The sequence below is a fragment of the Platichthys flesus genome, chromosome 23 (genome assembly GCF_949316205.1).
Source record: "Platichthys flesus chromosome 23, fPlaFle2.1, whole genome shotgun sequence".
In the NCBI taxonomy this organism is placed as follows: Eukaryota; Metazoa; Chordata; class Actinopteri; order Pleuronectiformes; family Pleuronectidae; genus Platichthys; species Platichthys flesus.
The window spans coordinates 8,066,550-8,091,196 of NC_084967.1; the positions used below are offsets into that span (position 1 = coordinate 8,066,550).

The 24,647-nt window shown below is 42.0% G+C and overlaps 1 protein-coding gene across 2 annotated transcripts; it reads left to right on the forward strand.

Moving 5' to 3' along the window:
* Positions 1-24,632, forward strand: strip2 (striatin interacting protein 2). Of its 2 annotated transcripts, XM_062383208.1 has the most exons (22): positions 1-274; positions 5,382-5,451; positions 6,733-6,807; positions 9,265-9,393; positions 9,959-10,079; positions 11,014-11,082; positions 11,819-11,925; positions 12,002-12,129; positions 12,463-12,651; positions 13,322-13,372; positions 15,930-16,162; positions 17,008-17,073; positions 17,150-17,213; positions 17,480-17,551; positions 17,688-17,762; positions 18,234-18,331; positions 18,851-18,977; positions 20,023-20,123; positions 20,258-20,324; positions 20,425-20,529; positions 20,799-21,003; positions 21,717-24,632. In XM_062383208.1, the coding sequence occupies exons 1-22, from the start codon at positions 164-166 to the stop codon at positions 21,965-21,967; spliced, it is 2,514 nt and encodes an 837-aa protein (XP_062239192.1). In that variant the 5' UTR covers positions 1-163; the 3' UTR covers positions 21,968-24,632. The 2 variants fall into 2 exon arrangements, with proteins under 2 accessions (XP_062239192.1, XP_062239193.1); XM_062383209.1 differs by lacking the exon at positions 13,322-13,372.
* The last annotated feature ends 15 nt before the right edge of the window (positions 24,633-24,647 follow it).

The window sequence follows — 24,647 nt, forward strand, 5'->3', positions numbered from 1 at the left end:
TCAGACCCTGAACTTGTTCTCCTGACCGAGTCGCTTGGTGTGTGGGTGTGTGATTCCGCGGAGCTCCCCCTGGTGCGGCGAAGCGTCAGCAGCTCTACACGCCGGCCCGGCATGCACCAGTCGCGGGGTACGAGGAGGCAGTGAGCCGCAGAGACCCGGAGAGATGCAGGCGGAGGACATGGAGGTGCCGATCATCCATAACCTGAACGACACCGGAGACAGACTGAGGCAGAGGGGGAAAGATGTGTTCAAGGAGCAGCAGAAGGAGTCGGAGGTAAATCCGAGAGGCGTTTGTGTACAGTGGGAGACGCCAGCATGTGGTGTTGGGGCGCACTGGAGGTGTTTGTGTGTGTGAGTGTGAGTGTGTGTGTGTGTGTGTGTGTGTTTGTGTGTGTGGTTGTGAGGTATAGAGAGAGAGAGAGTGTGAGTGTGTTCGTGTGTGTGTTCGTGTGTGTGTGTTCGTGTGTGTGTGTGTGTGTTTGTGTGTTTGTGTGTGTGTGAGTGTGTGTGTGTGTGTTAGACAGAGAGAGACAGAGTGAATGTGTGAGAGGGAGAGAGTGGTGAGAGTGTGTGTAGTTGTTGCTGGGGAGTTTTCAGACTCAGGTCTCCATGTGTGTGTGTTTGTTTGTGTATGTGTGTGTGTGTTCTGAAGCATACACATGCAGACAGACAGGCTCACAGACACCAAGGTGCTATTTTGGCACTGGCTCCTATAAATAACCCAGCAGTAATCCTACAGTGGTGCTCACTGAGGGGGAGGAAGGTGGGGAGAGGTGACTGCTGCTGTCAGGACCTCCACCTCTACCACCACCACCACCACCAGACCCACTAATACCACCTAACCACCCACTGCCATCACCATCCCTAAATCCACCACTACCACCACCACCACCAGATCCACCACCACCACTAAACCCTACACCACCACTACCAACAGCACCAGATCCAGTCAAACCACCACCAGACCGGCTTCCACAACCACCAGATCCACTACTACAATCACCACCAGACCCACTAACATAACCAAATCCGTTACTTTCAATTAACAATCTTTATCCAGTCAAAAAGGCTGAGACATAACCTCATATCACGTTTATTATGATGAATGTTTGGAGTCGCCCTCTAAGATATGGACCTGTATGTCTCCTTTGGTTTTTATTCACATTTTGTGGTTAAATGACAAAAAGATGGGTTCATATTTGTGGGTTTCTCAGCCCCTAAACAGATGTCTTCATCCAGGGCCAAAACCCTCCACCTATTGTGTGATCACATTGAATGTTTTTGAAGGAATTGGAGCATATTCATGTCCTACTGTACTGGGAGGGGTGGGGGGGGGGGGGGCGTCTCTGATAGTGTATTGGATGAATGACAGAGACATTGAAAGCACTTTTCGATGCCGTGGGCTGATGCTGATGCTTCCTCACTGCACTAGAGACCCGGCGTCTGTGATGTTAACCTCAAATCGGAGTCGCTCGTGTGTGCGTTGACCGTGAAGCAGTCATGTGTTGTCCATGTGGCAAATGTTGGTCAGAGTGGGGGTGTTGACGTCGTGCCTGGTGATAGATAGCACGCTGATGTGGTGCAGGGTGTGTGGCCGTGCCAGGTTGGCGTGGGGACGGATATCGCTGTCAGCTGGTGGAAGTTGGGGGGGGCAGTGAGTGAGACTGGAGAGGGAGAGAGGGCGAGGAGGAGTGAGTGACTGAAAGAGAGTGAGAGGGTTGTCTGTGTTGCAGGGAAATCTCAGTATGCTTTGAAAAGAGCAGTCAGTCACTTCAGGTGACAGTGGGCTCTTTAGTAAACACCTCAGGGACGGGGCCACTTGGTGATTTTGAAGTCTTTGAGTCAAACATTCCCCAAAAAATTCATCTCAACTCTTTATAAAGGGACATTGGTTGGTTCCAGCTTTTTAAATGAGAGGATTTGCTACTTTTCTCAGTTTGACACTTTTGCAGATCAAGAATCATTTGGTTTTTACTTTTTGGGGTCAAAATAGGAGACATTTTGAATGTGTGCTCCAACAAATTGAGACAGGTATAACTTGTGACACATCATAGTAAAAAGCTTATTGATTTAATTAAACAGTAATTGAAGGTTTAAAGTGAAAATCATAGTAAGTTTAGCTTCACACTTTATATCACTAATTTACAATCTTTAGACTCCTGTCCTTTCTTTTTCCCCAAAACTATTTTCTTTTCATTCTTTTTTTTTACATTGATATTAGTTATATTAATTCAAAGGCGTTTTAGGGTTATTTAATTTAAGGGCTACTCCAGCAATTCACTAGTGCACTTCCACGAATGGGATTCAGAATAAGCAGATTTTAAAAAGAACATGGGATAGTGTCAATTGAAGTCCTCAGCAACAAGCCCAAAAAAGATCCTTCTCTTACTGTAATATGCAACTATTATATTCTTGAGTTCCGGCTGCACCCACACCTCTAAGCTAGAACACTTATTCGTAAGTGCTTCTTTAAAAAGGGAACTTGAGTCGTGGGTCCTCCATTTAATTCTGATGATCTGTTGATTGGACAAAACAAACACATATTAAGATGTCCCTTTGGCCTTGTGGACTGAACTGATCATAAAAATGTTTGTTCATAATCATAATTTTTTTTCTTTCAGTAATAAATAAACTTGAATGTGAACGGACTGTACAGTGATGACTGTTGGTGTATGGTTTTTTTTTTTATATTTTGAAATTTAACTTTGTATAGTTTAAGCAGCAACCACAAAATCAGCAACATGTGATTAAACTATTAATAAACAACAAGTATTCATCCATAAAATTATGATCCAATGACACGGTCACACAAACTCGAATACAGGCAAATGTTGAGGGTCAAAGTTTGCTGAAGTTGAACTCCACAGAAAGCCATGTCGCAAATTTGCTTCACCACAGGAAGTAATGGTTTTATTCGGCCCCTCGCTGGCAAAGATTAGAGGAGAACAGGAGGTGTGCTACTGATATATATTCCATTATTTGTGACTGTACACTAATAAGAATTTCTGCACATTATCATATGAGAGCCAGCAGTGAAATTGCTGCTCCTAATTGGCCCCTTGCAGCTTGATCACTACTGAGCAGTTACCCAAAGGTGATACTATGTCGTTACATTAATTTGTAGTGTTGGACGCTTAAGATGAGACCAAAGATGTATGCATAGCTTTTGCCTTTGATCTCAAGGCCCCCCCGCCCTGTTGTGGGTAATTTTGTGGTGAATCATCCGTGCTCCCAAGCGTTTTTTCATTTCCTGGTTTACAAGTGCGGTAATGACATCAAACCACATTACTGCGGCTTGGCGTCATAAACAAACCGGTGGCTGACGTGCTGCTGTGTATTTCAGTTGGTGCTGACTCGGAAGCATCAGGTATTTATACATGACAGCACACAGCAGTTATTCACCCAGGGCCGCTGACTCAGAGCACATCCTTATTTACCGTCGTGGCCTCAGGGCGGCACTCGAAGGGTTTAACACGTCTGATGCTCGGATCCTGGAGGCCTGCCTGTGATGTCCTTTAAATCTCATTAACATGACATGAATCTGTAATCATCCTTGTAGGGAAATGTCATCAGTTCAAGTCTCACACCCAAAAGATAAACAGAGAAAAAACAAGAATATTCCTGTCGCCAGCTTCATTCTCTTACTTCTGTTTCCCTGCTGATCGTCCCAGGAGGTGATCTAAGACGTTTCCTTGTTCTTTTATTTGATTCTTTTCTTTATCATATGGACTTATTGGAAATCCACTACCTGGTTTGTATGACTGCAGGCTTTTTTTATTAGCTTGCTTTTATTGAGGTGTGACTATATGTGTACTGAGGATGTAAACTCCTCTTTGAGCCTGTTTGCTTGTGTAACTGACGTGTGTGTGTGTGTGTCTGTCTTTGCACTTCTTAACTAGTTTTACATCATTAGAAAGAATATGAGGTTGTATTATAATCTGTATACAACGATGGACGAAGCCTCCATCTTGCAGTTTTGACATCATTCAGAGCCAGAATCTGAGCAGTAATGATTGAGGTTTGGAGCTTTGGCATTGACGTCCTGCTGATAAACACGCTCGACCAATCACAAGATAGTCTCAGCTGTCAGTCACGACTTGTCACCCCATTTTTATAGCATTAAATAACTATGGTAACATGGAGGTGGCATGCTTTATAACCTTTACTGTAGCCAGCCACCATGGGGTGATCAGCACGGTTTGGCTTCTCTTTTGAAGCTGTCATGTGCCTATCTTTGTATTAAGTCTATGGGTTGTACTGTGCTTTGAGACGAGCAACAGCACAACCCACTCAACATCACAATTCTAACATAGTGATGCTTAGAGCTTCAGATTCACTTATCCACTGCTATATTTATTCTATTAAACACCTGCTGTATGTATATATATTCTTATGTTAAAATATTTATTCATTCAGTCCTGTACATATATACTTCATTCAGCTTAACTGTACATAATTCATGAAAGTATTACTGCACCCACTTTAATCATTCAGTATTTATTTACCTTCTTACAATCAGTTTTCACGGCCGTTATCATGTTCACCGTCCTTTTACACTCATAGACACTACTCTCACTTGTTGTTTTTGAATTGGAATTGAATGCTCTTTTGAGTAAGATGTTATTTTGTAAAAAAGTATTTAGTAAGGAAACTTACACAAGCATATTCCAAAGTTATCAACAGTGGTTTGGATATTTCAGTCTGGATCTCAGTGGTGGACTGACATCGTCAGCCCTGGAGCCGCTATCGTTTTTCATTCCTGAAAGCTTGGACACGTGCTAATCAGAGGGGGAGGCTGAAGTCAGATCTGAGAGAAAGTCTGGACACAGCAGCTAATCTGCTCTGCAACCGGGGCCATGTCGACTCCTGCGTCCTCTCTTTCCTGCGGTTTATTGCTTCACTGGTGCAGCAGGACGGACGAGAACCTCCTTTGACTGTTCAGTCTTTCTGATTAAAGCGGCACTGTAGCTGTGTGTGCCCATTGAGAGCACCTGTAATTGTGAGTGGCTCCGGATAAGAGGGAGTGAGAGATACAATTATGTAAATTACTTATCAGCAGGGTGTTGAGATCCAGCAGATAACACACACACATGATCAGGCAAAATTGTGAACGAGCCTGAAGCGTGTGTGTGCCTGTGTGTGTGTGTCTGAGTGAGTGAGTGTGTTTGTGTGAGTGAGTGTGTTTGTGTGTGGTTGATATGGAGAGCTGAAGTGTGTACGAATGCAATTGGAGTGCAGAGTAGTGGTAGCTGTTGCAAAGTGCGAATAGCCTGCAGTGTGTTTGCGTGTCTGTTTGTATGTGGGTGTGAGGGCATCTGTGATTGGCTGAGTTCAGTGTCACACTACTGCACAAGCTCATGTGTGTTTTCTTGCGTTCACAGAGCTCCATGGACTCTCCCAACCTGGAGTTCGAGTATGGAGACACGGACACAGTCACCGCCGAGCTCTCAGGTCAGACTCCTCCACAACTCACAGTGAAATGTTTTAAAATCAGTTTTAAACTGAATCAGCTCTATTTGCAAACACACTTTTAACCCATCATTGTTTTCATGTCTGATGTGCTGCTGAAGTCATGAATGGTTTTCATGTGTGACATGGGAACTAACCCACACAATCCACATAATACCTCTGGTTTCTACTCAGCTTGCAAATTACTGTGTGCTAATGAGTGTTAGAGTGCATACCTCTGCCAAAGCCCTTGAATTCAATCAAGCCGCCCAGAATCATGAAACGCTAGAGTGCAGTGCCTGTTCTAAACATGCCTGTTTGTTTGGCCTGTGGTGATGCTGGCTACAGTTTTCTTTCTGAAACTGTAAAAATGTCCTTCAATAATTGAGCTGTGACAAAGTAAAGACCGGCTGCTGGAGTCAGTCCACAGAACCCTGTTTATTCAAAGTTCAGTGAGGCAGAACCCCCGAACGTGAGAATCAGTTATTAATATTGAACGAGTCACACCAAGTTCAACACTGCACTTCCTTGAGCCCTCAACAATACAAAGGCCAAGTGTGAAGATTATATGATGACAAGTTGTGGAGGAATATGAGCAACACACAGAGGGACAGAGATTTGGGATTATTAGATTAGATAGTTTCCCATAAAAAGTGAAAATTAAAGTCCAGGATTTGTCCCATGGTCCAAATCTGCGCCTTAATTTAATGTCTCTCTCGTGGTCAATGTCCCATTCTTTCACCAAGTCTTGTGGAAGTCTGCTCAGTAGGTTTTGGGTAATTCTGCTGACGAGTCAACAAACCAACACACAAACCAATGGACAGGGCTGAAAACATGGTGGAGGTCATAACCCGACACGTTGTTAAAAAGCTGAGAACCAAATGTTCTGGTCACACACGATCTTCATTGTGTGAATAATGTTATGAGTCATCATAAACACTGATTATACATTCAGGCTCCAGTATCTGTGTATATGGTAACAGTTTATAAATCCCAAAAGTGACAGAGAAACCAAATTCAACAGTTTTTTATTGCTGTTTTTTATTCTGCTCTTAAATATCGTTCCCCTAAACCAAGACATTAACAATAAATAGAAACACAAAATAAAGACAGAAGTATAGAATAAAGATATTGTTAACATTTTTTTTAAATACACTATCTACTTTAGGCAGCTCATATCTATGAATGTGTGTAATTTGTTGCAGCTTGATTACATTTTATTTGGACTGTTTGGCCTTGACCGATGTGGGGTTTGGCTATAATTCTATATTATTGTGTTCACAGAGCTCTACAGTTACACAGAGGAGCCGGAGTTCGCCCTCAACAGAGACTGCTTTGAGGAGGACTTCGGGAGCCATGGTACTGTGTGTGTCTGTCTTAGTGTGTGTGTAGCCTGATTGCGTTGTCAGGTTAAGTTCACCCAGATATCAGAAAGATATCCTGGGTATTTTGAACTCACTTTGTAGTAAAGACCATGGATGTAACTGTCAGAGCCACTTGTACAGAAACGTTAACACAAAACAGGGTCACAAACAGACACACTCAACCAACACAAGTCCACAGCCAGCCGACCAGCGCTGCTGCTGCTGCTGTGGCTGCTGCTGTGGCTGCTGTTGTTCCTTGTTTATCACAGAGACCTTGACAGCTCCTCCGACTGTGTGGCTTGTGTTGACTGACACAACAAGACTGAGTCCCTTTGTGTAGCTCTGAATCCCCGACTGGCTCCAGATTACTGCCAGATAACAGCGTCCCTAAGTGAAAGGTTGAAGGTTTACAAAATGTTTCCATGCAGCATTGTTCTGCTTTCTCAACACAGTAAGCAAAAATAAATTAATTTAAATACAAGAAATATCTACATTTCAGATTGACTAACTATAATTATTCTATTGTAAGTCCATTTCCTTTGTTTCTTTCCTTTTGTGCATTTCTCAGCTTCACACCAAAAGCTGTGAAAACTCAGTTTTTCTCACGTCAGACGTCCAACGTGAGCCAGAGCTGCTCTTCACTGTGCGTCTGTGGGTTTTTATTTTTTAAGCCGAGTGGTGTGAGGCGAGGGTGACCAGGAACATCAAAGCTCTGCTCTTTTAATATGTTCAAAGACGGAATTTCCCCACAGATATTGATGGGAGGGGCCCCCATCACAACTATGCGATTAATGTGTCTTTGCAAAGAACAAAGCGGCTTTTCCGACGTGAACTTTGACATTTTTGCCAGTTTAACAAAGAGATCAAGCTTTAATACAGTGTTTCTTTACTTGATGTGGAAAAAATATTGAAGTACTTAATTTGCTGGACAAATTTGTACAACAACACACAATCGTGATTGGAATTTCTTAAAATGTCAGAATCCATCTCTGAGACTCATCTCTCTGACATAGAAGTTTTTGTTCCATCCAGATACATGGGAGCCAATAAGACGATTTGGCTTCACTTTTGAGGAGTTGTCATGATGCCCATCTTTATTTGTACAGATATATACAGAGAAATATCCCTGAACACTTCCCCTCAGCTATAAGGGGTGTTGTAGCCTCTTTTACGTCATTGTTTTGGATTATATACAGCCTATGGTTTATTTTCAGTTTCCCCCATTTAGTGCTTATCATTTCAGTAACAACCCATTTCTTTGGAATGAAGGACCAATAATGTTGAAAACATTGTGTCACACAAAGACCATTGTGGGAATCAACAAGATGCCACAAAGGACCCAGGGCTCTGTGAGCATAGACAAAACAAAAGCATCTTTCCGTTTGGACCAGAGCGAGAGAGCCAGATGATCTGTGTCCTCCTCTATCTCACAAGTCCTCTACGAGCTGAGTGCAGATGAATAGCAGGATTAGATGAGAGCTCCGGCTACTGTTTTTCAGAGATAGAGCTCCGAGCTGCCTCTTTGCATTACAGGCTTTTCATTAGTGTGTCTGTGTTTGTGTGAGCACTGCATGTGAGCTGTCAAAGGCTGGTTTTACTGATTTGCTTGTGCTCTTTGTGTGTGTGTACATCACGTCCACTGACAGTTTACTAATCGGTGTTTTCCGCATCTAGCTTTAATTTCTCGGTCACAAGAATGACAGTGATCATGACTAACATGTCTAATTTTAAAATGTGAGTTGACAGTGTAAGTCAGAGTCTCCTAGTAGAAGATCACTGCTCCTCTGATCATGATGGTCATCATGACTTTTAAGCTGATTACTGTCTACTTAATCAAATTCTTTATCCAGAGAAGGCCTGCTTGTCATTTAAGTTGTATCTTTTTTGTAGTAGTGTAAGATCTGCTTTACATAAGACTAATTTTTGCTAGTGCTAATAATCCTTGAATACATCTGCGTCAGCCAATGGCCTGGGGCATTATCTTTTTGGGTTGTTGGTCAGTCTGTCGTCCGATTTTCGAGAAAAACGCGATATCTCAAGAATGCCTAGAGATAATTTCCTCAAATTTTGGTAAAAACATTAATTTAGACTCAAGGAAGAACCGATTTGATTTTCTTGCCTGAAGGTCAAAGGACAAGATCACAGTGGCCTTACAACGGTGTGAATATGATATTCGGACTGTCCATAGTGAATATCATCTGGTACAATTCACTTGGACTCACTGATTAACTTTCAGTGTTCAAGGTCAAGGTCACAGCTGCTTTGACAATGCATTTTTAGCCTATTGAATGTCATATCTCAAGACTGCTTGAGGTAATTTCTTCAACTTTTGATCAGTTATCACTTGTACACCAAGATAAAGTGATTGTGTTTCAGGGGTCAAAGGTTAACCCCTTCTATTTCTTCTGCTTTTAATATCATATCTTTCCTCGAACTCTGCATTGTGTTCTAGGCAGGAGGTGGATCGAGCTGGCGGTGGAGGAGCAGAGGACGTACGTGATGAGGCTGCTGGACGCTCTGGAGGTGACGGACAGAGACAAGAGGCTGAAGGTGGCCCGAGCCATCCTCTACCTGGCCCAGGGTACGTAGACCTACCACAATACAGCCAACAGCTTTCACAGCAATCCCACTGTGTCTTTATAGAAGGAAAAATAAAGCTGTCACTGATATAATTAAATTAGTGGTTCCATTCTATTTTCGGGTCCTATAAGTCATGACATTGGGTTAGCATGACTAGTAGCAGAACTAAATGGAATTCGAGGCATTGTTTATTTTATATCCTTACCTGTGCGCTTCCTACTTTGGCACACATAGTTCTGTCACTCTTGAAATAATTATGTTGACAGTCTTCTTCCTTCATTTATTTTGTTGCTCTGAATCAAATATTTAATGGTCGCCATTAATGTCGTTGCAGGCCTGCTTTTTTGGTCAGGATTTTCTGAAACGTCAATATAGAAAATGAATGGGAAATCTTCTTCTCTAGTCTTTCTAAACGTATTTTATGTTGTGTGATGTTTACAGTTTGAAACGCTTTTTATGTGAGAGAGAATAATGTGCTATGGATCTGGGAATAACAGAAAAATTATAATCACATACCAAAAAAATAACCTTGCTTTGTGTCCTATTTTCCTCGCACCTTTACCCAGGAGTGTTTGATGAGTGCGACACCGAGGTGGACGTGCTCCACTGGTCCAGACACAATGTCTTTCTGCTGTACGACATGGGCATCTTCACGGCACTGCTTGAGCTGCTCAGCATGGAGATAGAGTGAGTAGGCTGCACTGCACATACTGGGGATATATGAGTCCTTAAAATCTTTTATCTGCTTCTATAATAGAAAAATACTGCCAGATCACCAATTAATAATATAAAATCAATAGCATCTTTCTTAGGGAGGAGCAAAACAGCTCTTTTTAAAATTAATTTCCCTCTTGGGTCAGGGCCTGCAGCAATAAAGGAATGGAGAGGGCTGTAGTATCGGGAAAAAAACGGATTTATGATTTCTTATCTGGAGGTCTTTCATTGAGTGGGCAGCAGGTTTCACACCTCCAAAAGGTCATAGGTTCAATGCCAATAAGAGTCGACATGTTTTTTTGACTCGTTACAAGATCAAAGTTCTCCCAGAATACTCCAATTTCTGAAGTTCGGGTTCCCGTCCAAATCCCCCATCTCCTTTTTTACAGCTCACTCAAATGACAGCAGAAAAGGTTTCTGGGCTTAGAAATACACACAGAGAGAAACCCAAATGCAGAAACACAGGAAACACGCCGACTGTGATCCACACTTCAAACCATCCGGTGAAGACGCAATGTGGCTGCGCCTCCTTGAAGTCAGCTCTGCTGCTGCTGGTATCAGTCACAGTTGGGATCCAGTGTTTCTTTGTGGTTACATAAGCTGCTCTTCGGCATCATTGTACAGTCTGTGCTATCGCCAGGCTGCACAGCAAAGCAATCCTGAAAATGCACATGGGGCTCTGCAGGTCATGGCTGGTTATACCAAAAAAAAGGAAAATAAGAAGGCATCAAATGGAAAATGAGAGTGGGTTTGATCTACATAACGTATCATTATTATGTGGTGGTCATACAGAATTGTATATTCTCACTTGTCCTCTATTTGATTGCTTTAATGTGCAGTCTGGCTTATAATTGACTATTAAACAATAAAATAATGTAATTGTTTACTTGTGTATGTGTTTGTAAAGCAACAGCCAGGCGTGCAGCAGTGCTGTGAGGAAACCTGCCATCTCTCTTGCAGACAGCACAGAGCTCAGGTGAGGAGTATAACCACAACACTCCACATTCTTAACATAAGGACAAAGCCAATAATTCATAGGCAAAAATATGTATATGTTTTTATATTGGATTTTCCTATTTCTCAGTTTTATGTTTCCTCTCTTGCTGTTTACCCTTGTGTTGTTCGGCCTCATTTATAAACAGATGTGCAGACTTACCTGCATGAACACGTACACATCTAATCCACAAAATGTAATTATCTTCAGTGTTGCTCACATTCATTTTCAATCTTTGCTTCCACTTAATGGGATTGATTTTTTAGCAAAATTGGCTAAACGCTCCTTTAAACACACACACACCCACACACACACACACACACACACACACACACACACACAAACCCAAAGCTCCCCTGTGCAACCCCCTGATGAACACTTGCATATAATTACAGGCTAGAGGAGTAGATTTGCAGCTAATTACAGCCGTTAGATTGAAAACCGTTGTAGTTAGTTTGAAAAAAGTGAAGCGTATCAAACCCATCAGGTGAATGTGGATGGATGCTGCATTATTCATCTGGCAGAGCCCAGGAATTATTTCCTCTCATTTTTTACAGGCAAAAGCAGACTGCAAATACCCAGTGTTTTTTTTGTTTATTCGCCATTTTATTGTTTTAAAGTTTTTTTGTACGTATTTATGCTGTTTAGGGCGCCAGTTATATGCCTCTCACACACACACAGTCAAACTTACCTGTGTGCATGTTTCTTTTCTTTGCAGAGTGTTACTGAGTATCATGTATTTGATGGTGGAGACCATAAGAGTTCCAACAGAGGATGACAGACCTGAGTGGATCGCAGCCAGAGAGGTCTTCAAGAATGAGTTGGGTATGTGTCATTCACTCCTGGAACTACACAGTGCTATGTTCTGAGAGAGATATTGGCTTGACCTCTGTCTCGTTAGGTTCACCTCTGTACAACGGAGAACCCTTTGCCCTGCTCCTCTTCACTATGGTGACCAAGTTCTGCAGCATGAACGCCCCACACTTCCCCATGAAGAAAGTCCTCCTGCTGCTCTGGAAGACGATACTGGTTAGTATAAACATGCACAAACATGCCGGGACGGAAGATAATAGAAAATCTAAATATTAATAATTGCTCCACTATTTATTTGATCAGCTTATCTATTAGTGGGTTGTATTGTATTTTAGATGTGTAAAGACTATTTCAGATATGTGTTGAATCTAAATTGTATCAGCTGAAGTGCTAACAAGTCACAGACATTTTAAACTTAACATATTATGTTGTATTTATGAAAATTACTGAAAAAATGCAAAAACCACAGGTTTATATTTATATATATATATTGTGCATAGCATTACATTTCCCCACGCTTTCTTACTGTTGGTCCATCCTTCTGTCCAGTTCACCATGGGGGGCTTCTTGGAGCTCCAGCAGATGAAGGTGCGGGGCCGGGAGCGTCTCAACCTGCCTCCGCTACCGGAGGACAGCATCAAGGTGGTCAGGGCGATGAGAGCGGCCTCGCCCCCGGCCTCAGCCATGGAGCTCATCGAGCAGCAGCAGCAGCAGAAGAGGGGCCGCCGCAGCCGCAGGGTAGAATCTCCCTCATCCTCCACACACATAATCTAGATTTATGAATAATTACCTGGGAATCTGCGAGAATGTCTAAAATGTTGCAATTAGACAGAAATGTCCCGGATCTACACCAAAATTAATTGGGTTCTTTTCCAGCCCATGTCCCATCTTTTCACCAAGTTTCATTGGAATTTGTAGTGTAGTTTTTGAGTAATCCTGCCGACAAACAAAGGAACAGGAAAACATAACCTACTTGTTGCATGTAGAACAATCAGTGCTTAAGTTTCTTCACAATAATTAATAAGACACTTGCTGTTTAACCAGCTGTTAATTTATCTCAGTAACAGAAGACTAGGGTGTGTTTAATGTCTTTAACTCAACAACATAACTATATCACTAACATCACATTATAAAAGCTAACCAAGACTCATCTCTATAGTTTGCGCTTTATATTGTTGGACAGCTCAACTTTTTGATTTGTTAAATTCCCTCTGTACCTTTTCTTCCCAAAAGTCCAACATCATCAGTACCCTGTTGTAAGTCAGTGACCACAGATGATCTCGGTGCGGGTGTCGGGGCATCTCAGCCCCTTGAATTTTTGTAGAGCTTTGACCCGACAGCCTCTTTCTCTCTCTCTTTCTAACTGTCTTATGGTTTCTCATTGCCCGTCTCCCTTGTTTCCCCACAGAGTGCCTTTGTTGATAGCTTGGAAGGAGACAGTCCCTTTCCCAAGAAGCAGGTCTTTACCCACAAATTCCCTCGTTTTCTTTCTGCATTTTCCTCTCTGCATCGAGCTGGACTTTATTGCACTCCTCTCCCACGTCCTTGCAATCTTCTCTTTCTATTTTCCTCCTCTATCTGCCCCATGCCCTTCTTCAACCTTCTTCCTAATTGTTCTGTCCTTCCCTGATCTTCCTCCTCCTGTCATTTAACCCTATCCAAGCTTGTTGGTGTTTGCCCCAGTTTTCCCCTCGCATGTAGATTTAGATCTGATCTGTGTCAACAAAGAAATGGATCGGAAACTCAAAAGTTAAAGTTTGAGTCATTGTGTTGTTACCTTGCTCTCTGCCTCTCTTCCTTTTCTCCACCTGCTTATTATTCACTTTCCCCCTCTTGTCTTCTATTTCTCTCTGTCCTTCACTCATCTTCCTTTAATGCTTCATGTTTTATTTTTAATCCCCACCTGTCTCCTCCATACCCTTGTGTACTTTTTCAATCTTACTTCCTCCTCTGCTCTTTCTCCTCCCCGTCCTTCCTGTCCTCACACTTCCCTCCCTCCATCCTGTGCTTTTCCCTCTGTCTTCACCTCTACCCCCTTATCTGCCATCATACAGTCCTCCCCTCCTTACCTATTTCTTCCTCCTTTGCTCTCCCTCCAATCTTGTCATCCGCTTGCTGCTATTCCTCCCACCTTCCTCCCACCTCTCTGTGCTTATCCCAATGTTTTCATCACTTCTCCAACATCATACCGTCATCCCCTCCTCTCCTTATCCTATTTCTTCTTCCTCTGCTCTCCCATCTTTCTTATCCCTGTTCATAGTTCTCTCTCCATTTCCCCTTCATCCTCTTACTGCTTCTCTGCTCTTCCTCGCACTTTCCTTCCTCCTTACTGTGCATGTTACCTCCCTCTCCAACATACTCCTCTCCTTATTTCTTCCTCCTCTCTCCTCCTTTTCCTTCTCCTCCACTGTGGCCTGCTCTGTACATGGGTATGGGGTTTTGAGAGATAGGGCTGACTTGCTGGCTGTTATCATTGGCACTGGAGCGTTCACTGTATCCACTGTCCCCATAAAGACGGTCACCTCAGACATCTGCAGTAGTAGCATCCCCTACCCTGTGTAGTTTTCATCACATTGCTATTGGGTTTGGCCTCAAAAGAAATCACCTTGCACTGTGGACTCTGGACTAGGGGTCAATGTCATGAAGATGCATTCATGGAGGAGGTGAAGCGAGGTCATTACGAGCATTGTTTTACCTCTGCAGGTGTTTGGGTTTCACTTGACCTCTCTCTGAAATGGATGTCATTGGAAGCGTCTGTCCCCTAACCCCGACGGAAACAACATTTAGCTTGACCTCTCTCAGCAGAGAATGGCTTCTCCATAGAGAATGGCTCCCAGCACTGTTTCTCCTCCTCCTCCTCCTCCTTCCTCCCTCTCCACCATACACTCCTCACTTAGCATTGTCATTAGCATTAGCACTGTCACGGGCGCACCATACCTCGAATGCACTATCTCAATTAATGTCTAGGCCTCTGACTCATATGCCTGATGCTTGCACTATTGCCACACTCATTCATTAGAGAGTTTGATACTGTGTGTGTATGTGTGTGTTTAACGCTTGAACTAAATTGGATTGTTTGTTGATGAGAGCTTAATATACAGTTTGAGCCATATGGGCCTTGCTTGCATTTGTTGCTGTTTTTGTTAAACGTGTGGTAAGTCTAATTGCTAATGTTGCTTGAAGTTGCTGTGGAAACTAAAGATAAATGTGACATTGATCTATTTATTTATTTTTTGGATACTTAAATGTTATTTTTTTACACTACGTGACAGAGGTCAATGTAAATTCATGTGACTTTTCCAGTCCATTGTGACGTCTTACAATCTACAAACTACAAACACACTACAAACATTACAAATTTGATTACTTTTTTCTAGAGTAGCCCGATCAGCAGATTGAAACAGTTCACACGCACATATTCGATTTGTTTTCCAGTTGAGGACCACATATGACACTGGCATGAATCTGAACTGAAAATGCCTGGTTAAGTGCTTTTCTTTGTGTTCCTTGTGTTACCTACCTGAGGGAATGAAAATCCTGTTTGTAAGTTTACCTGCAGTGCATTTACATTATTCATACGGTCATTGGGGAGACACCAAACCTTTAGGGGGAATACGGGAAAGTAGATGTAGCTATCAGCCAATAGCCATTAATCCAAAACAATTTCAGTTGTCTCCTAAACTTCACCTCTTCTAAATAATGGCATAGTGGCAAAGCATCAGTATTGTAATATTTAAAGCTTCCAATGAACTCTGACTGTTTTACTTTGCTGTTTTCAAATGTAGGTTTCAAGTTGTTCAAATCAATTTAGTCCATTTTGTTTGACAGTATCACACAGTGTATACAGTATTCTGATCAGCCTACTGGTTATGCCATCAGGTAAAGTGTGTGCACTGGTTTTGGGTCAAGTCATTATGCAGTTGTATGATTTTGCAGCTGGATTAAAAGAAATGTCAAAATCATTGGATGGATTTGTTACTCAGTCTCATTCTAACCACCTGTCCTCTCTCTCCCAGCCCCTGGTCAAACAGGACAGCCTGGACACGTACAACGAGCGGGACCCCTTCAAGAACGACGACGCCCGGGACGAGGAGGAGGACCCAGAGGACACGGACAGCGGCATCGAGGGCGAGGTGGACCCTCTGGACCGCGAGATCATCATCCAGCCTCCACCGCCACCGCCTCCTCTGAGACCTCCAACGGAGAGGGTCAACTTCCCCAAGGGCCTCCCCTGGGCCCCTAAAGTCAGGTTAACTGCTCAGTTTATTTGTTTCGGACTCAGCTTTCAGCAGCACCCAAGACACTTTTTAACAATTATAGGCTGCGGCTTTGTTAGGAAAGAAAGATAAGGTGCTGTACCCTTCAATTTCTCCCATACTTTGTAATGATATATAAACACTTAGAGCACACAAAGCTGTGTTACAAACCGCTTATGTGAAAGCTTTCTATTGAAAGTAACACAGGCACTAATTGCTCCTAAAATGATCCCCAGCAGACGTTTAAGTCGTCTAACAGCACTTATTCCTAAGAATACAACCTCCAAGTTAATGTTGGCCACCTGCCATGTTAACCACTACATCAGAGAAACCTTGGCTGGACAACCAGGGCTGAACGCCATTATCTTTTTGGAAGCTCTGAGAAATTAAAGCTAAATATATGAAATCGTCTCTCCTCGCTCTCTCATCCAGCAATATGTTCTCCATCTGTGTTTTCCAGACAGTCGCCTGTGTGTCTCCGCAGGGTGCAGGCTCGCTGCTGCTTGGAGGACATGAATAATGCATCTCAGAGAGGACACTTTATATTATTTATCATGCCTCAATATCTGCAAACCTAAATATCTGCAGACCTAAAGTGTGTTTATGTCCATGTCTGCAACTGACAGGCCTGATCAGTGGCAGCTTCTGAACCCACTGCACAGAGAGCAGCAACTGATAATGTGACTGATAAGATTTGAGAACGCTCGTGTGGGTTTGTGTGGGTGTCTGCTTGCCTTGAAAATCCTGTTAATAGTTGCCTGTTTGAATACATAATTTTAGCAGCGGGCGTTCAGACATGGATCCAAAATCTGACTGAAGCCTATCTGTGTGTCCTCAGGGAGAAAGACATCGAGCACTTCCTGGAAACCAGTAGAAACAAGTTCATCGGCTTTACCCTGGGAAAGTGGGTATTTCTTCTGAGACGTGCTCGTATTATTCTTTCCTCTCAGAGTCTGGTCTAACTGAGGGTTGTTTTGCAGTGACACAGAGACCTTGGTGGGCTTACCCAGACCCATCCACGAGAGTGTCAAGACTCTGAAACAGGTGAGCTTCTCATTCTCTGTGTAGTTTTTAATCATTTAAGAGCAAATGTCCTTTCTTCTTTTCTTTGGCTCATTACAGTCTCCTAATCAATACTCCCTCGCTGCTGAATCCCCCGACACTGTTCTCCCACTTAAAAATCCATACGTCCTGTTTACAGACTGAGAAGTGTAGTTACACAGATTAATACCCCTCTGGTTGTCAGTCAGCAATGCTAATTAACACTTCTACTTTGATTTGCAGTATTTACTGTTTTTTTTCTTTTTCAGCACAAATATGTGTCTATTGCTGAGGTCCAGATCAAGAGGGAGGACGAGCTGCAACAGTGTCCGATGACTCTGGTCAGTTATCTTTAAAAAAATTTAACATGGGAATTTTAAGCTTTTCTCAAAATCTTTGAAGACCACACATGAAATTAATTGGAATTTCTAAAGTGATGAATACTTGATGAGGAAATGTTGTGTATTGTTTGTTCAGGGGGAGGAAGATGTGGAGGAGACTTCAGCAGAGATCCTGTACCTGGGTATGCTTCCTAACCTCTCCCAGTATGTGGTGAGTAGCTGATAATACTAAATACATACACTTCTATTGTTCTTTGTTTAATGTGGTCGTCCTTTGCTGCATGTCATCCCCCCTAATTCTCACCCTTAATCACTGTCCTATCAATAAAGGGCTTACACTTACAAAAATATATTAAAGAATTTAAATCCTGATCTAATTTAAGTAAGATGAGGGCTTGAAGTTAAGTAGGAAACAGATCTTGAAATGTTTTGGAATATCTATAGTATGTCTTTTAGTACGTTTTTTTGTCGCTGCAAACCTCTACGTGGATAAACAGTAATTATCAGATGTATTGAGGAACAGCAAATTAAGTTCAGGGGAGATTGTCTCTATAATCAGATAGAGGAACCATTTCCTTTAAGTAACAAGGTTCTGTTGATGTGTGAGACGCAAAGGTCTTGAACTCGGCTAAATTCACCCTTCTCTAAGATGATGAATGTGATGTTTTTTTTCATGTGGCAGATTGCCCTCCTCAAGCTGCTGCTGGCCGCAGCTCCAACCTCCAAAGCCAAAACAGACTCTATCAACATCCTGGCTGACGTGCTGCCTGAGGAGATGCCGTGAGTCCTCTCCCAGACTTCTGTTTTCATGCAGCCACAGACATACAGAGCCCCATATACAGTAGCTGTTTGTTGAGCATTAAAGCACTCGAGTCACAAATGTTCATATAAAGCAATCTCCTTGCTTTTCCTCTCTTTATTTGTATAAACATAGGCAAGAGAAGTTTAGTTTGTATAACATTTATTTTTTATGGAAAACTATCAGAAATATGGTTTCTCTGGGTTGTTTTTCTGCAGGTGACTCACTGACACTGAAAGGTTACTTATTTAGAAAAAGATTGTAAAAACTTTATAAATTCACAACCCAGTCTGATAGTTTTATCACTGAAATCCATTCAGCTTGACATCGATGGAAAACTCTGAACTGAAAGTATACTTGTTTTAAAAGAGGAATTAGCTGTCAGTCTTCTAATCCTTTGTTTTCTTTTATGGAGACAAAGCTGTATTATTATAGATACGAAGGCCTCACAGTCAGTGTGTGCGTATGTGTGTGTGTTGTGGGTCTGTCGTGCCTTCCAGTATCACAGTCCTTCAGAGCATGAAGCTGGGAATTGACGTGAACCGTCACAAGGAAATCATAGTGAAGGCCATCTCTGCTCTCCTGCTGCTGCTCCTTAAGCACTTAAAACACAACCATATCTATCAGGTAACACATAAACACACACCCACACATATAAACGTGCACAATACACACCTACAGGCAGCTCACATTAACATCCATTTCTCTCCATCCGTCATACATGCACTAATAACCCTGCACCTCCCCCAGTGCCACCTAGCCCCGCCTCCATCTGATTATCCGGTCAAGCATTCCAATTTTCCTCCTCTTTTCATCTTTGTCTCCTCCCCCACCTTTGGACACACAGCCGCCCACATCCCAGCCTCCATCTCAGACTGACAGTCGGAGCTCTGTTCATCTTAATGACAACAAAAAAGAGATTGAAAGAGAGAATATGGATGAAAAACTGCTTCTTATTATAACAATATAATATAATTTAGCAAAATACTTGGTTTTATTTGTATTAATCTCTGCAGCGCTTTCATCCAATCGCTTGCAGATATTTTCTGTTGCTAGGAAGGGACATTCCTCCACTGTGTTCTAATTGGCTGCTCCTCACAGTTATGGTTGTGGCGCCCTCAGATGCCACAAAAAGAGATTACATTAGCAGAATGCGGCTGATGTGGGGAGTCGATTCGATTCCTCTTATTTGATCACCACACAAACATTGTATTGTAACAATGGACAAATCGTTGTACGCAGTAAAATAAAGCAGAATCTAGCACATTTTCAATAACCACTCAATAAAATACTGAATTATGAGCTGATGAGTTTCATGAAGTGAAGGACTTTCATCATGATAGAAACCCACTGGTTCTTGACCTGTTCTCTACACAGCAAACTCATCAATGGGTTATTGGTTATAGGTTCATCATATTCATCTGTCCTTTTCTATTACATCTAAAAAGTGATACATGAATTTAACATTAAATAATTTTCTATACGGACAAATGTTAACAAAAATCTGTCTAGTGAATTTCTTCTTTGTGTGAATTTGAATTTATCAAAAAAGTGCAATACAAATAAAGCTCATCATATTATTATTATAATTATTATGTTGTCAGCTGTTACTCTTTTCCACACTGTCAGACTGTCTAACTCTTCCACACTGACGCCTTCTCTGTTTCTGCAGTTTGAGATCGTCTCCCAGCACCTGGTGTTCGCCAACTGTATCCCACTCATCCTCAAGTTCTTCAACCAGAACATCATGTCCTATATCAGTGCCAAAAACAGGTAGGATCCTGTTCTCTGTCCCTCTTAACACTGGTGACGTCTCTAAATAGCACAGTTTATCTCTCTATATCCCACAGAAAAGAGCAAAACTGAGGCGAGAATTGGACACTTTGTTTTGTGTGTTTTCAATTCAGCATCTGTGTGCTGGACTTTCCTAACTGTGTGGTCCATGAGATGCCTGAGCTCACAGCTGAGAGCCTTGTGAGTCACAACGCACATGACACATCCTAACTGCATGAAGGTCAAGTATGAATATGCTCTTCCAGAATTTACTAGGACCTGAGTCTGTGTGTTCTTTCAGGAAGCAGGAGACAGCAACCAATTCTGCTGGAGGAACCTGTTCTCGTGCATCAACCTGTTGAGGATCCTGAACAAACTGACCAAGTGGAAACACTCCAGGACCATGGTGAGGAACTCGAATCACAACAGACTCCGGAGATGTGTCTTAAAATCTAAATTTCTAAATACATGAATCTCTTGCCGTCACCTTTGTCCTATCAGCATCTGACATGGACTTAACACTAATATGTTATTTAAGTCAGATCCAGGGCTCGATCAGATTGAAAAGAAAAACTAAGGAGAGTTACAGAAAACATTTTCCAGACATGGATTCATATTTAAATTGTAAAACACCAGGTCTGCTCTTCTCTTTTTCCCTATAATAACCTTCAACAGATGTTGGTGGTGTTCAAGTCGGCCCCCATCCTGAAGAGAGCTCTGAAGGTGAAACAGGCCATGATGCAGCTCTACGTCCTCAAGTTGCTCAAGATACAGACCAAGTACCTGGGCCGCCAGTGGAGGAAGAGCAACATGAAAACCATGTCAGCCATTTACCAGAAAGTCCGTCACAGGCTCAATGACGACTGGGCGTACGGAAACGGTAATGAAGAGTCTGGGGAACCAGAGTCATCAACTGTTATAACTGTTCACTTTGAGCAAAGCTGAACTGGTAAAGAGAGAGAGTTTAAAAACAAAATGAGCCAGATTGTTCACAGTGTATTGCAGATAATTTAAAACTTAATGTTTTTTGCTGATGGAATTTTCTCAAATATAGTTTCTGTCATTATAGGTTGTTCTTATGGAACTCATTATGTTTGAGCAAGAACCAATTCACTTGGTTTTCATTAGTTGAGGGAGGAAGGGGAGAGATTTTGTCCATCTTTATTTACAGTCTAAGGTACAGAGAGTAAACAGTTTGAATAATGACAAAAAAATTAATAAAGATTAAAGAATAAAAATGCATTCACTCAAAGCTGTGATTTCAGGTTAATAGATTCTAATTGTATACTTAATGCTGCGTTTATGTTTCTGTCTGTATGGTAACACTATGTTCCAATATGTTAGAACTACACTGGCACGACAGCCTCTGGCGACTGGGGCTGCGTTGCCATGGCAACAGAGAGACGGGGGACTTTTCAGGGTCACAGTCCATTTTGTGGAAGAGCAAGTGATCTGTCACCATTGGTGTTAGAATGAATAGATGGATAAAACGAAACAAAAGGGAGAGCATGAAGAGAGAGACACAAAAGGACTGAGAAAAGATCCGAACATTTATATGTATATTTTAAAGAATTTTTCCTCCTCTCTTCCCAGATATCGATGCACGGCCCTGGGACTTCCAGGCGGAGGAGTGCGCCCTGCGTGAGAGCATCGAGAAGTTCAACAGCCGCCGCTATGACAAGAACAAGAACGGCGACTTCATGCCCGTGGACAACTGCCTGCAGAGCGTGCTGGGCCAGCGCGTGGACCTGCCCGAGGACTTTCACTACAGCTACGAGATGTGGCTGGAGAGGGAGGTGTTCTCGCAGCCGATCCAGTGGGAGGGGCTGCTGCAGGATCCGTGATGGAGATGAGAGAGCGAGGGGGGTGGGGTGAGAGGAGGTGGAGTCAAAGGTCACCCACACACAAGCCTGTCCGTTTGGTTGTAGGGGTGCTGCTGTTGCCGCAGAAAACAGAGCCCTAGGAGAATAGGAGTGAAGAGGGTAATAATAATCTGCACATCAGTGATGTGGAGGAGAGGAGTTGGACGAAGTCGCCTCTTGGGCCCGGATGAGAAGAGATGGAGGAGAAGAGGTGACGAGCAGACGGAGCTTCCTGCGACGAGCTCGGCACAAACAGACGCCACACGCATGCACACACACTTGACGCTAACATGTGCCTACGACTACTATGAAACACATGGACGTGACAGGTGAGAAGAGAAGTAGCAGTTCACAACAAACATCTGATATGACCGTAGCAGGAGACAGCTCTCGCCTCTTTACTGCCCCTTAGTGTTACACAACAACAGAAACTCTTCTGTCCCCTCTTTCTAAAATGTTGGTGCTTTTTAAACTCACTGATATTTCTTTTCTTTGTTGCGATACTGAAAGTTAAATGTTTTATGACAAACCATTTTTTTCAAAAGAAGATGTAAATTAAAATGATTTCTATTTCAGTTGATGCCTTTTTTTTATTTTGAGACGGAGCCTATTGGGTTGTAGTTTCTCGGTGATGGATCAAGTTTTTCTTATGTATTTTGTAGAAGAAAAATGCCTTTTGGAAGCAAACCACAGGGTCATTTTGATAGTCCAAATAAGTACAAGTTCTTTGAGCTATTTCCTCCTAAAAGAAGGCACCAAAAATATACAAATATATATATATATATATATATATATATATACCAGCTGTACATGTATGGTTTGTTTGTGGATGTTCTAAATATAAAAAAAAAAATGCAGAGGATGGTTATTTGGGCACAAAGCAAACAGAATCTGCTTGAAGATACTGCATTTTGAGGTAGGTTTTATTTACCTATTTGATCTCTTTTAAACTGAAAATCCTCTTAACACTAGAATCCTTGTTATTCCAGAAAAGCTCAGTATCTTTTACATCACAAAATAAGATCCGTAATAACTCACTTCCTCCAGGATCCATTTGTGTGCATGATTAAAACCCCAGCCATGATCAGAGTAGAAGGAATTCTGTTTGGAACTTCAACCTGCTGACGTGCTCTCCACCAGTCTGACAACAGCACAACACGTAAAACTACTAAGTATTAAACCAGCTCCCCGTCAGCGGCCGTTGCCTCGCTTGTTTGAATGAACACAAAAAAACACATGGTGCTGTTTTTCTAGTTCGTCTTCAACTGAACCCTATTTATCAACTACCTACCACCTGAGATGAGAGCTTTCTGTGCTTGAAGCACATTCACGAGCACAGAGGCCAAATAAGCGTGGCCACCTTTTTTTTCCACGTCACTGGTTCAGATTGTTACCGACTTGTGTCAATGGGTCAGGAGCCGTCATGTATTATCTGTGTGTATAGAAGGATCTTCTCTGTGGGAATGTGCATGGCCGCTGTGTAGTTTTGAGTATCTGTTCACACTTAAATAACTGTATGTGGAATGTCCTTTATTTGTCTAATGATGTATCCAGCACAATAAGTGTAGTTTTTTAATCCTAAAGACACAGTGTGCTGCTTTACGTGGGGTTTTATTTTTCTTTTCTTCTTCAGGAAGGTGACATGTTAGAAAAAAGAACTATAACAGATTCTCAGGTTTATGGAGATAATATATTGCAACAGTTTTACAAGCTTCTGTCTCATTGTCTAGCTCACGACATGTAGTGATGAATACACGTTTTTTGTCAGATACTAAAATTACACCTCTTGTCCATGGACTGTTTATAAATGTCGATGACACCTGTTCACTTCCTCCTCCTATCCAGAAATGAAGCTAAAATATCCCGGATACGAACCCTGTTATCTTGTGCATTTGGAGTCAGTCTGCACAGTAAAGATAAAGGGATGGAGCTGTGCGAACGAGGTCCTGTCGCTACACATGCTCGACCAATTACAAGTCAGTTTCACAAATTAAAACCAAATTGGCGCTTGAGCAAACATCAGTGTGGTGAGAACTACCTAAAGTGACAAAAATCATCTTTGAAAGAAATATATTTGATCTGTTCCATCTGCTAACAGGTGGAAGGATTTATGACATATACTGCAGCCAACCACTAGAGAGCGATCAAGATGCTTTAGATTCACTGTTATGTCATCCATCTTTAGAAACAGTTCATGATCGAAACATTTACTGAGTAAGCAAAGACAATAACTCGTTGGTTAGGATTTATGTATTTGTTGTATCTTGTGCCAAACTAGTGTGCCATTTTCTCTTTTTATTTAATTATTGTTGCCTCCATGACGATATGTATGTTTTTTTCATTTTTCACCACTAAGGTTTGCAATACAGAAATGTTATTTTCTACCTGAAAATTGTACAATCAATGAAAGTGCTGTTTTCTTGTATCTGGTACAGTATCTTACCAGACGTGTTTAGCATTGTTTCGATATTACTTCAGTATTTATGTGTTTTTTCTTACATGCATTAACATATCTGTATCGTATAGATGAATACTCAATGCTGAATTTTATTCAGGGGTATGTGCAATTACAGATCAATAGAGGCATTATCAAATAGAATTATGAATAACAATATCAGAGTTGCTTATTAAACAATGTTGAACAGTTGTGATTGTTGGGGAA